The 12938-nt window shown below is 37.1% G+C and overlaps 1 protein-coding gene across 2 annotated transcripts in view; it reads right to left on the bottom strand.

Annotated features, from left to right (window-relative positions):
• Positions 1 to 656: 656 nt before the first annotated feature.
• The window catches only part of LOC131064319 (probable ubiquitin-conjugating enzyme E2 16), an 89098-nt gene continuing 76816 nt past the window's right edge, over positions 657 to 12938 (bottom strand). For both annotated transcript variants that reach the window (XM_057998421.2, XM_057998422.2), the window contains exons 5-6: positions 1324 to 1412; positions 657 to 1193 (exon numbers count right to left, since the gene is read on the bottom strand). In XM_057998421.2, coding sequence (XP_057854404.1) covers positions 1098 to 1193; positions 1324 to 1412 — 185 coding nt within the window. In that variant the 3' untranslated portion in view covers positions 657 to 1097. The remainder of the gene's footprint in view (positions 1194 to 1323; positions 1413 to 12938) is intronic.

The following is a 12938-nucleotide window of genomic DNA, read 5'->3' on the forward strand; positions in this document are numbered from 1 at the left end:
AGGTTCAAACCCCTGTTGGGCTGTTGAGCTTGTAGACCATGTGCCTTCACTGAACTGATATGCTCACAGGATGTGTCTTCGTTGGACAATCTTACTTGCAGGCTGTATACCTACACTGGATCATTGAGCTCACGGATTTGAACAAGATCATAATACTTGAGGGACCGAGACCCATTAGTCTCAGCGACAAAGCCTCTAGAAAAAGATACACATAAGTAAATATCCTTGGGCTCTGACCAGGCTAAAAATGCAACTTTGCCAAATTGAAAAAAAGAAAAGTAAAAGATTAGAATTGAATGAAAAAGAAAAAAAAAACGCAAGGAATGAAAAGAATGAAACATATTATGTGCAATGCATAGTACAGAAACAGGAGAGAGAAGAGAGCTACTTCAGAATTGTAAATGTTATTGCATCAATCAAACAAGCATCTTGCAAAAATAACCACCATGCACATAAACTGGGCATTAACAGAAGTATCAAAATTGACCTTAATAGAATGGTTAAAGGGCTATCTGATTGTATTTCTGTCAACAGAATGCGTATAATCACCTTCACAAAACATGCTAATGGAATTGAAAAGACCATCCATGGAAACCTTCTTATCAATCAAAAAACCAAGATGTCTCCTTAATTCTTCACCTGATAGAACAAAGATGTTTAAATCAAGAAAGCCCAGTAAATATCGGTCTTATTAATAGAGTATCTTTTATATACATGATCTCGAAGTACATATCATTTGCAAGTCTCGGAAAACTATACAAAACTTGGGGAAAGAAGCCTATATCCAATTTCATCATAAATACTAAAGATGCATGTTAAAAAACCTGGTTGCCATAAAGGCAGAAATAATATGCATTGATATATTTTACCACAGGTAGTATCAAGTAAAAAATATTAAGTTCTTTACTTGAAAGTAGATACCTCTACCAATCAACCAGTATTCGATGATCATTCACAAGCATAACCGCTTACAAACAGTTTTTTTCTGAGACTAAATGCATTTGCAAATAATGCTAAAAAGTGTTGTACTCTAGAGGACTTGAGTAGAACACCCTGATGACCCATACATTTATGAGCTAGCATTCACAGTACACCTATTACACCTTATCATCATGGAACCACCACTGAGTATCTTTAGGTGACCTACCATTTCTGCAATTTTTTACGTAACGGTCATTATCTGGTGGCCTTTGCTGCATTTCAAAAGCGGGAGCATGTTAAAACTCACAAATCAAGGATTTATACAGTGGGCTTAAGAGTGCAAGCCTGTAAAATAGACAATGCCCCATAAACAAGAATTAAGATTAGATCCAATTTACAAACCTTGGCAGTAGCACTTGACAACATTGAGAGGATGCTCATGCAGATGGAACCTACAGTCATGGCTGGTGACCAGGAGTCGTAAAGAATATCTGTTCAAATAAGACAATAATGTGTTACCCTTAAAGCACAGCGAAAGGATAAAAAGTCTTCTTGTAATAAATAGTCATGTAACACTTGCGTAATCAACCAAAATGTAAATAAAGCTACAATTAATGGGAGGTATTTCAAATATCAATGTAGAACTTACCTAAGCCCAAAAAAGAACTCTAGAAACTAGCAGATAAAGCATGAATAGGAGAAACAAATAAGAAGAAAAATGCTGCATAGATTGCTTGGCGTAAGACATGATCATTTAGCTGTCTACAAGAAGCAACGGTAACAGTTGAATATTATAATTTTTTTGCATTTCCCGCTGATGGTGAATCACCAAATTTATCTCATCTTGAAAAATCAACATACTTTGCAAAACATAACATCTCTACAGCTATCCAGTAAATACTTGTTAGGAAGAAATATTGTTTTTGATTAAAAAAGCAGCGTTAACTAGGGCGCTGACCCTTTACATAGCCAAAAGGCTATAAAAAAATTTAAAACAGCCCAAAGGTGGCAAACAGACCAAGCAGGGGTACAAACCCCAAACTAACAAGTCAAACGGCCAAACACCTGTCAAACCTGCAACAACCCACCCCAAATCAAGAGTGGGAAGAAACACCCAAAACTTGACAAAGGGGGGGTTGGGAAAGGGAGGCAGATTTTCCCTTCCGCCTGCGACAAACAACCGTCCAGGCAACACTGTCATTAGGAACATTCAAAGAAAAATCAAGTGGGGGGGACCCCGCAGAGTCACTGTCAGACTGCTACTAAAAGAAATATTGTTGTCCAAGTGCAAGCAACTACATATTTTATCATTCTGCAGCTGGTGATTCACATAATTTATCTTAACTCGAAAGAATGAAAAAAAAAAATTTACAAATACATTACATCTCTTTTATAAGAGTTGTTTGATCAACCCCACAAAAGCCAAAGATCACCTACAACCAAAACAACATTACAAACAAGAGAGGAGCAATGGAAATGCTATGAAACCAAAGAATTCATTAGATGCATAAATAAAACTCGTACAATATACAATGAGGAAACCCTTATTATTAAGACAAGGATGAACCTTAGGGCATGCAAAGATCATAACAAGTGCCTTAATCCTATGATGTGAGACAAAACAAAAATGACCTAAGTAAACTCAAGTATGTAAGGGTGAATAAGACCTAATATGAAACTAATTAAATAATATACCAAGTTCACCCTAAAGTGCATATGTATGAGAAAACATGCAAAGATCCAAGGATGGGTCCTGACTATAAGGCCATGTTAGACACCCATGTAAAAACAAATCCCTCACAAATGGAGTAAAAGAAAAAAAAAAAAACTGTAAGAAGAAACCTATGTTACCCTGAGTTTCCGGGACGGGGACGGTAGGGGACGGCGGGACGAGTTTCCGGGACGGCAAATTTTTTTGCCAATTTTGGGGACGGCAAAGGGTGAAAAATAAATTGAATGAATGATTCAATAATCGGATAATCTATTCAACAATATACAAACGTATATATAAAGATTACAAGACGACGTTCTAAATTAAGAACAAGTCGTTTAAAGTGAACTAAAAAAAGCTAAACGCTAAATAAAGCTTAAAAACTAATTAACTAAAAAGAAAAAGCTAAATGTTAAATAAAGCTTAAAAGCTAATTAACTAAAAAGCTAAATGACCATTAAACAAGGAACTAAATATAGGTGACTAAAATATAATTAAATATTCTAATACCCTCCCTTAATGGTCATTCTATCTACTAACTACCCTACAGAAGACATTGCACGTCTTTTGATCACAAATGAAAAGAACACTTTGCTGCAGTGGAGACCCTCCCTGGATCTGAAAAGTGTTAATGACCAAGAATACCAGAATCCATCCAACCTAACATTGGGTAACCAAACTGAAAACTAAAACCATGATTTTGAGGAAAATCGGCAAACCCTTTTGCAGAAGAGTATCAACTCCAAAACTGACTGCAAGATACCACGGTTGCAAATGTTCGCCCTGGCAGATGCGACCCAAACTAACTGCAACAAAGCACGATTTTGAGGAAAAAACTGTCAAACCCTGAAATAGGAACCCTCGAAAAGAGAATTTATGATTTTGAGGAGAAAATCGAAAAACCAAGAAATCTGAGGTTACAAATCATCGTTTTTGTGGAAAAAAAAGGTAAAACCCAGATAGCTAAAATCTTATGCGAATATCGCGGATTATAGATGAGATAATTTTTAAGGGAAAATTATAAACCCTGCGAACAATTTTTGAGGAAAAAATCGTGAAAACCCTCCCATGATTTTTTGTGGAAAAAATCAAAAAACCGACAGACAATTTTTCAGGAAAAAATCGTGAAAACCCTAGGACCTGTAAGATGAGGTCTGGCCTAAATCAATCTGATCAGGACAACGATATTCAGATATTGTGAACATGCACTGTTTCCAGGTGTTGTGACAGTTGTTGAACTTTTGTCTGTGTTCCAACATGATGTTAGTCAAAAATGTCATCACAAAAATGGAGGTTGAACGAGGTCAACCTGGTGAAAGCATGAGACAGAAGAATCTGATTCAAAAATCAGAAGAGAAGCAACTGCACAAAAAATCTGAAACCCTGGAGGAAAATTCTAGCACAAATTCCAAGGTGCAAATTTCAAGGTTTGAAAGAAACCCAGAAATTAAAATTTTTTGCACACTTAAAACAGCATAAATGGTGCCCAAAAAACAGCAAAAATCCCAACGTCCACAGAAATAGCAGAAATTGTGAACTGTTTTTAAATTCCAAGGCAAATTTGCTGGCACAAAATTCGAAGTGCAGAAAACGAGGCACCCAAAAAAATCTGAGACCAACCCAAAAAAGCTCTCGAAAAACCCACCAAGAATCTGAAAACAAAATACAGATCCGACGGCTCAAAAATCGAGGCACAGAAAACGATACACCCAGAAAATTTTGACGACAACCCAGTTGAGGTCTCGAAAAACCCACCAAGAATCTGCAAGCAAAATAAAATTTTGACTTGAACTGAAGGGTCAAAACCCTAGTCGAAAATAGCAAAAACCCTAGGAAAATTTTCAATCTGCAAAAAAAACTCCAAGTTGCAGGCCCGAAAATCTCTAGAACGTTAAAAAAAACATGAACTGCTGCCCAACACAAAGAAATTCGCCCACAAAGCAGAAACCCTCGAAACCCTCAAAAAAGCAAAATCGTTTTTTTATAAAAAAACAATTAAAAAAAATCTGGAAAATATTCCAGGAAGAAGGGCATGAATTAAAAAATTCACCAAACTTTAAAGAACCTCATTGACCCGCTCCGATACTATGAAAAATAAATTGAATGAATGATTCAATAATCGGATAATCTATTCAACAATATACAAACGTATATATAGAGATTACAAGACGACGTCCTAAATTAAGAACAAGTCGTTTAAAGTGAACTACCAAAAAGCTAAATGCTAAATAAAGCTTAAAAGCTAATTAACTAAAAAGAAAAAGCTAAATGCTAAATAAAGCTTAAAAGCTAAATGACCATTAAACAAGGAACTAAATATAGGTGAATAAAATATAATTAAATATTCTAATAAAGGGGACAGCTATATGATATATAGGGAAAATTTTAAATATATAGTGAAATTTTAAATGTTCATATGAAAAATAGATAAAGCATGTATATATACATTATATTCATATAAAAACATGGATAAAGCAAGTATATGTACATTATAAAACCGTAACATACCACATTTGTGTTCAGAATTCATTGTCAATACTCAATATGCATTCATTATTGAAAATACATTGTCAATATGCCAACACTTGTTTGCATGTAGTTCATTGTTTATTTCTGGTTGAAGGATATTTTGATAGTCTTCCATTTCTATTATGACCTACAATTGCTTCTTCATGCACTACAAAGTTTTGGATGTTTCTGAAATTCTATACCAAGCTGTTATTCATATTTCTGAGTGATTTTGGCTATGATTCAGACCTGTTTACCTTTCATAATTGTGAAAAGTCCAATATTGCAGACCTACAACCACTTTTTTACGCACTACCACGTTCTAAGTGTTTGTGAAATTTATTACCAGGCCGCTGCTCATTATTTCTAAGTGCTTTTGGAAGTGATTCAGACATGTTTATCCATCATATTAATGAAAATCCAATTTTATAGACCTATAATAAAATAAAAAAATGTTTTTTTGAGCATTTGAGTCTTTTTTTGTTTTTTAAATGTGCTGGGAAAAGGGGGACGGTTGGCTGTCCCTGGGAGGGTTAGGGGACGGGGGGACGTCCCCAAACCATATTGGGGACGGGGGGACGTCCCCTTTGAGAGTCACTGCCGTCCCCAAGTTTCCGGGACGTTTCCCACAAATTTTGCAATTCTGGGGACGGCGGGGGGACGTCCCCCAGCCGTCCCCAAGTCCCCGAAACGTCCCCGGTACGGGGACGGGGGATTTTAACCTGGGGACACGTCCCCAGGTTACGTAGGAAGAAACCCCTCTCCAAAAGAGAGAAAAGATTCAACCATGTACAATTGTTGGAAGGACTCAACCCAACCCCTAAGGACTACTTTTGTCACCAATGTACAATATATTTCCCCCAATAGGAAAGAGAGGGAGAGAGAGAGAGTAGCCACCTAAAAATGTATGATCTCATGCAATGGTGGATGCTTGACAAAGGATGATGATGAAGATTCCAGAATGTCAAACAATGTTACTCCCATTGGAAAGAAGCAAAACCAAGTAGAGATGCAAGATGTCTTTCCATTAAGGAAGAAAGATCATGATGTAGGATGATGTTATTGTCTCTAAATCAGCTCAAGTGTCCTAATGTCGATGTGAAAATATACCAGAGTCAAATGTATAAGTCCAATAAATGAATATAACAGACCAGAACCATGTGGAAATGAATGAAGAACTAGATCCAAACACATTGATGGTCTGAAAACGGCAATAATAAGACTATCATCAAAGAGGAGATGGATGTCCTCAAGTGTATCCTCCAAGTCTACATGATGAGATTCACAAAACAAACCTACAATATCTATAAGTAGTCATCCCAATGCACCAAATCTAGAAGACAGTGATGTACCCGCTGCAAAGAATCACTTGAACCAACAAGTGATGGAGATGATGTGATCTCAATGTATGTCACCCAACTACACTAATCATCTCATGACAATAATGAATTCACACAAGATGTCTGAATATGAAACACTTGGCGATAAATCTACCAATGCTAGAATACAAGAATCCTCAACCTTGAGATAATAACTCATAGATAAAGTAGATGAAGCCTCTAAATCTAGATTAGGAGTCATAAAAGCCAAAGAATCAATGGATATATCTACAGGAGGAGCATCAAGGGAAGCCTCAATGTCATCACAACTACCAAGACCTGCCAAATAATCAAATTGCTATTCTATATCATCATATGATAGGTTACCATAATCATCGAGGGGCACAAGACTATCAATAACAAAATCATCTAGGAATGGGGAGTGATGCTAGTCTCCAAAAATCTCCAAAACTTTGGTCCAAAGAGTATGCGGGCACTCAATGTGTGAGATGGAACATAATGTCAAAATCAACACTGCTACCAATCAATCCTATGACATGATCATTCTTGTTTCCCCATGCTAGCTTCCGTTTAGGTGTACCTAGTTTGGGGACAATTCCATAGAGATGGGACAAGAGATGAAGGCACCTGACATGTTTCAAGATGTTATCTTGCCAAGACTGACAATTCCCTTTATTCAAGGTGACTGTAGAACAATGAATTGAAAAATCCATTATTTGAAAAGATAAACAACCAATATACAAATCAGAGATCAAGATATGTAAGATTGGAGTCCTCATAACATAAAAAATGGCCCCATATTTTACAAATATCCAAAGTAAGAACCACAAGGACACATCCCCCCGCAAAAACTAAGTGTTTTAAGGATGGGGACATCCCCAAGACGTGGGGAGGCGGTGGAGACATCCCCCCACCACACTGCCACCACCATCAAGACGGCCAAAATGGCAGGGATGCCAGGGTGTCCTTGGGACACCCAAGTGTCTCCCACAATGGCCAAGCGGTAAGTCACAATAAATAAAAAATTCCAATTTTTTCCTTGAAACCAAAGCCCAAGGCTGAACCCTAAGGACCAATGGGCCCCACCAATGCCTCCAAAACTCTATAAAACACTCCAAAATCTTCATTTTTACTTAAATTGATTTCAACCACAAGGTTGAAGAGGAGCAAAATCTGCTGTAATTGTCATGTGCCAGCAATAACCCTTCATTATTATAACTTTGTAATTATCACTTCATCATGTAATTACATATATTGGCAGTTGCATGAATATATGTATCTTATTGATTTATTCCATTGCATATTTACACATTAAATTGATGAATAAATGTATTATATCAATATATTTAGTTAATTAAAGATCTGTGCAATTAACATTGTATCAGTATATTAAATTAATTATAGTCTGTGTGATGACTGTTTATATATTAACTAATTTAATTATAGTCTGTGTGATGACTGTTAATATATTAATTGGCATATCAATAAACAGTAAATTAATTGTTAATTATTATGAAAATAAACTAATCTTGCCGGGAAATAAGAAAATACGACTTCAGAAAAGTCGCAAAAGTCACGACTCCCCTCCCTTACATCGCGTTGTTTCCCCAAGTATACATAGGGTCACAGGGCGGGGGGATTAAGCTAATAACACGGAGAAGCGAAGAAGGAAAGTATCCTCCAGAAACCAGTCACGAGCTTTATCACATTTACGCCAGCATATACTACCAAAGGAAACCGGGAATATTAACGGGCAGCTTGAGTTTGATTACACTATGCACAGGTAAGACAATGTTCTCTAACCATCGTATGGTCACTTAAGACCACTGGCAGATATTAATATATTATACAGGCACAGCAACTGTTGCCAACAATACTAGGTAGAGACTTAGAAGTTTATATCAGCGATGGCATGGTTCTGTAAGATATTTATATAATCTACTTGCAATCAATTTAATTCTATCTGAGTACACATACTATAAGTTGTGCAATACTGAAAATAATTATACAATTTGATTACAAGAATTATACATGTAAATTAAGTCTGAATATCTGATAGAGTTGTTAGGCTATTAAGTTTATCTCTATCTTGGGGAGAGCATTGGAGATAGTTAACAGTGGCCACAAGGGGCTGCCATGTGGTCAGAAACCCATGGCGTCAAGAGGCCTGTTACAATTTCCCTGCCAGTCTGCCCAAGACAGAGGAAAAGTCTGAGTGTTTGAGGGTATTAAGGATTAAGTAGGAAGCATAGGGGAACTACCCATCTAGCAAGGAGGTTAGGAGTAACCAGCCCTTGGATTTGGTAGGCAAGCAGCCCTTGCTCTCCCATTTAGTCCATGATACTTTCTCCTGTCAAAGGAATAAGGCAGAGCAAACACACCCAGCAGGCCTCCTACAGCCATTGTCCATTCCCAACCAAAAGTGGGAAAGTATTTCCATGGACTTCATCACCGGGTTACCCAAAGTTCAAGGCAAGGACTGCATCTATGTGATAGTAGGTCAGTTAACTAAATATGCCCATTTCTTTGCCATATCCACCGATTACAGAGCACCACAAGTGGCAGAAGTATTCTTCAAAGAGGTTTTTAGATTGCATGGCCTACCTAAGAATATCATCAGTGATCGGGACAGCCGATTCCTTAGTCAGTTCTGGCAAGAATTGTTTCGACTAGCAGGAACAGATCTCACTCCTAGTACTAGATATCATCCCCAAAAGGATGGTCAAACAGAAATAGTAAATAAATGGTTGGAAGGGTATCTGAGGAACTATGTTACCAATCAGCAGAATGCTTGGATCAAGTGGCTACATTTGGGTGAACATTGTTATAATACTACCCACCACATGTCCATAGGGATGAGCCCATTTAAAGCCCTTTATGGGTATGATGCTACTTCCTTTGGGAATCTAATCATCCAAGACAGCAGGGTGCCGGGTGCCGGGAGCCAAAGACTTTATACAGCAAAGTATGGATATCATGAATATTCTAAAGGACAATCTACACCATGCTCAGAATCAACAAAAAATCTATGCTTAGTTGTTCACTCATTTTGTTTCCTCCCCTTGACATTAACTAGAATTTTCAGGTTGGCAGTATTTTTGCTCTGATACCAATTGTAATGTCCCCTTACCAGTACAGTACCTGATTATCACTAGTAATTCTATTCAATATGGTTTTAGTATCAACCAATCCTACTTTTAAGGGAACATTTCTAACTACATCTAAGAATCGACTGCATATTAATTAATGGCTAACAATATTTATTTATCATGCATGATTTACAATTAAAGGAAACTTTTAACATAAGTTAGATTATACCTTGACCTGTAGCTGAAAACCTGATTATGGATAATCCTGCAATCACAAGAATGTGCACACACAATACCTACAGCATATACATATTATGAGTCAACCTAACGTAATAACACTAACATGCAGACAGGAGAAAGTATCATGGACTAAATGGGAGAGCAAGGGCTGCTTGCCTACCAAATCCAAGGGCTGGTTACTCCTAACCCCCTTGTTAGATGGGTAGTTCCCCTATGCTTCCTACATAATCCTCAATACCCTCAAACACTCAGACTTCTCCTCTGTCTTGGGCAGATTGGCAGGGAAATTGTAACAGGCCTCTATGTTGTGTATTTTGCCTCCCTTGCAATGGTGTCTGGGGTTCCAAGGTTCTTTACATTTAAAACACAATTTGTTTTTCTTCAACTCTTCTTTTTGCTTAAGTGCATCTGGGCAAGTATGCCCTTTCTCCCAATTTCCATGGCAGAAGTAGCATGTGTTCCTCTTATCCTCTTTCCTATGTTTTCCATCTTTATAGTTTGTGAAATTTTTTACCTTTTCAGTTGAGTAGTTTTTTTCAAACTTCATGGCCTTTTGGATGGCTATTTCCAGATTTGGGGGCTCCATAGCACTCACAATGTTTCGGATGGATTCTTTTAACCCATCCACAAAAAGGTATTTTTGACCTTTTCAGTTGAGTGGTTTGTTTCAAACTTCATGGCCTTTTGGATGGCTATTTCCAGATTTGGGGGCTCCATAGCACTCACAATGTTTCGGATGGATTCTTTTAACCCATCCACAAAAAGGTAAGTGAGCCTTTCTTCAGAGATTTCTGGAACCATGACAGCTAATTTTTGAAATTCCGAAGCAAATTCCTCCACCGATCCATGCTGTCTTAAACGAGTTAGTTCTTTAAAATACCATTGGGGATGCTTCTGATCAAACCTCTTAATGAGCTTTTGTGTGAATTCATCATATGTAGAAATGTGCTGATGACCTTGCCTGATAAGACCATGATGCCACCATTCATGGGCTGTTCCTGTCAAATGTAATACTCCAAATTTGATGGCATTTTCTTCTGTCATGGGACTTAAGGATAGGTATGTATCTAATTTTTGCACCCAAGAGCATGCAGAAGTTTTCCCAGCACCATCAAAATTAGGTAAGGTGATTTTGCTAATCCTTTCTTTCAGGTCTCTGTCTGATTGTTTCCTCTTTTTCTTTTGTGGGTTGGCCATCATTTTGGCATCGCAGTAGTCTTTGAAAGACGCATGCTGCCTCAAATCACGGTCCAATCTGGAATAGACTGCCAATATCTCATCCACATTATCATGCGGGGGTGCATTTTCTTCACCCCTCTCTTCTACATGGATTTCGTTGGGTAGGAAAGAGGGCCTGGTAGGCCTGGAACTACTAGCTTGGTTGTTGTTTTCAGAGAAGTTTGCATGCACTTCCCTACCATTATTTTGTTGGGATCTTGACTAATTTAAGTTTTGGAGAGTTTGCATTAGTAGTTGATTTGTTTTTAGATTTTGTTCAGAGATAGCTTGGGTAGTTCGGGCTGTATGTTCCATAAAAGCCCTTAAGTCATTGCTTAGTTGTTCACTCACTTTGTTTCCTCCCCTTGACATTAACTAGAATTTTCAGGTTGGCAGAATTTTTGCTCTGATACCAATTGTAATGTCCCCTTACCAGTACAGTACCTGATTATCAGTAATAATTCTATTCAATATGGTTTTAGTATCAACCAATCCTACTTTTAAGGGAACATTTCTATCTACATCTAAGAATCGACTGCATATTAATTAATGGCTAACAATATTTATTTATCATGCATGATTTACAAATAAAGGAAACTTTTAACATAAGTTAGATCATACCTTGACCTGTAGCTGAAAGCCTGATTATGGATAATCCTGCAATCACAAGAATGTGCACACACAATACCTACAGCATATACATATTATGAGTCAATGTAATAACACTAACATGCAGACAGGAGAAAGTATCATGGACTAAATGGGAGAGCAAGGGCTGCTTGCCTACCAAATCCAAGGGCTGGTTACTCCTAACCCCCTTACTAGATGGGTAGTTCCCCTATGCTCCCTACTTAATCCTTAATACCCTCAAACACTCAGACTTCTCCTCTGTCTTGGGCAGACTGGCAGGGAAATTGTAACAGGCCTCTTGACTCCATGGGTCTCTGACCACATGGCAGCCCCTCGTGGCCACTGTTAACTATCTCCAATGCTCTCCCCAAGATAGAGATAAACTTAATAGCCTAACAACTCTATCAGATATTCAGACTTAATTTACATGTATAATTCTTGTAATCAAATTGTATAATTATTTTCAGTATTGCACAACTAACAGTATGTGTACTCAGACAGAATTAAATTGATTGCAAATAAATTATATAAATATCTTACACAACAATGCCATCACTGATATAAACTTCTAAGTCTATAGCTAGTATTGTTGGCAACAGTTGCTGTGCCTGTATAATATATTAATATCTGCCAGTGGTCTTAAGTGACCATACGATGGTTAGAGAACATTGTCTTACCTGTGCGTAGTGTAATCAAACTCAAGCTGCCCGTTAATATTCCCAGTTTCCTTTGGCAGTATGTGCTGACGTAAATGTGATAAAGCTCGTGACTGGTTTCTGGAGGATACTTTCCTTTTTCCCTTCTCCGTGTTATTAGCTTAACCCCCCGCCCCATGACCCTATGTATACTTGAGGAAACAACGCGATGTAAGGGAGGGAAGTCGTGACTTTTGCGACTTCTTTTCTGAAGTCGTATTTTCTTATTTCCCGACAAGATTAGTTTATTTTCATAATAATTAACAATTAATTTACTATTTATTGATATGCCAATTAATATATTAACAGTCATCACACAGACTATAATTAAATTAATTAATATATAAACAGTCATCACACAGACTATAATTAATTTAATATACTGATACAATGTTAATTACACAGATCTTTAATTAACTAAATATATTGATATAATACATTTATTCATCAATTAAATGTGTAAATGTGCAATTGAATAAATCAATAAGATACATATATTCATGCAAAAGTCAATATATATAATTACATAATGAAGTGATAATTACAAAGTTATAATAATGAAGGGTTATTGCTGGCACATGACACA

This window comes from Cryptomeria japonica, chromosome 3 (genome assembly GCF_030272615.1).
Source record: "Cryptomeria japonica chromosome 3, Sugi_1.0, whole genome shotgun sequence".
Lineage (NCBI taxonomy): Eukaryota > Viridiplantae > Streptophyta > Pinopsida > Cupressales > Cupressaceae > Cryptomeria > Cryptomeria japonica.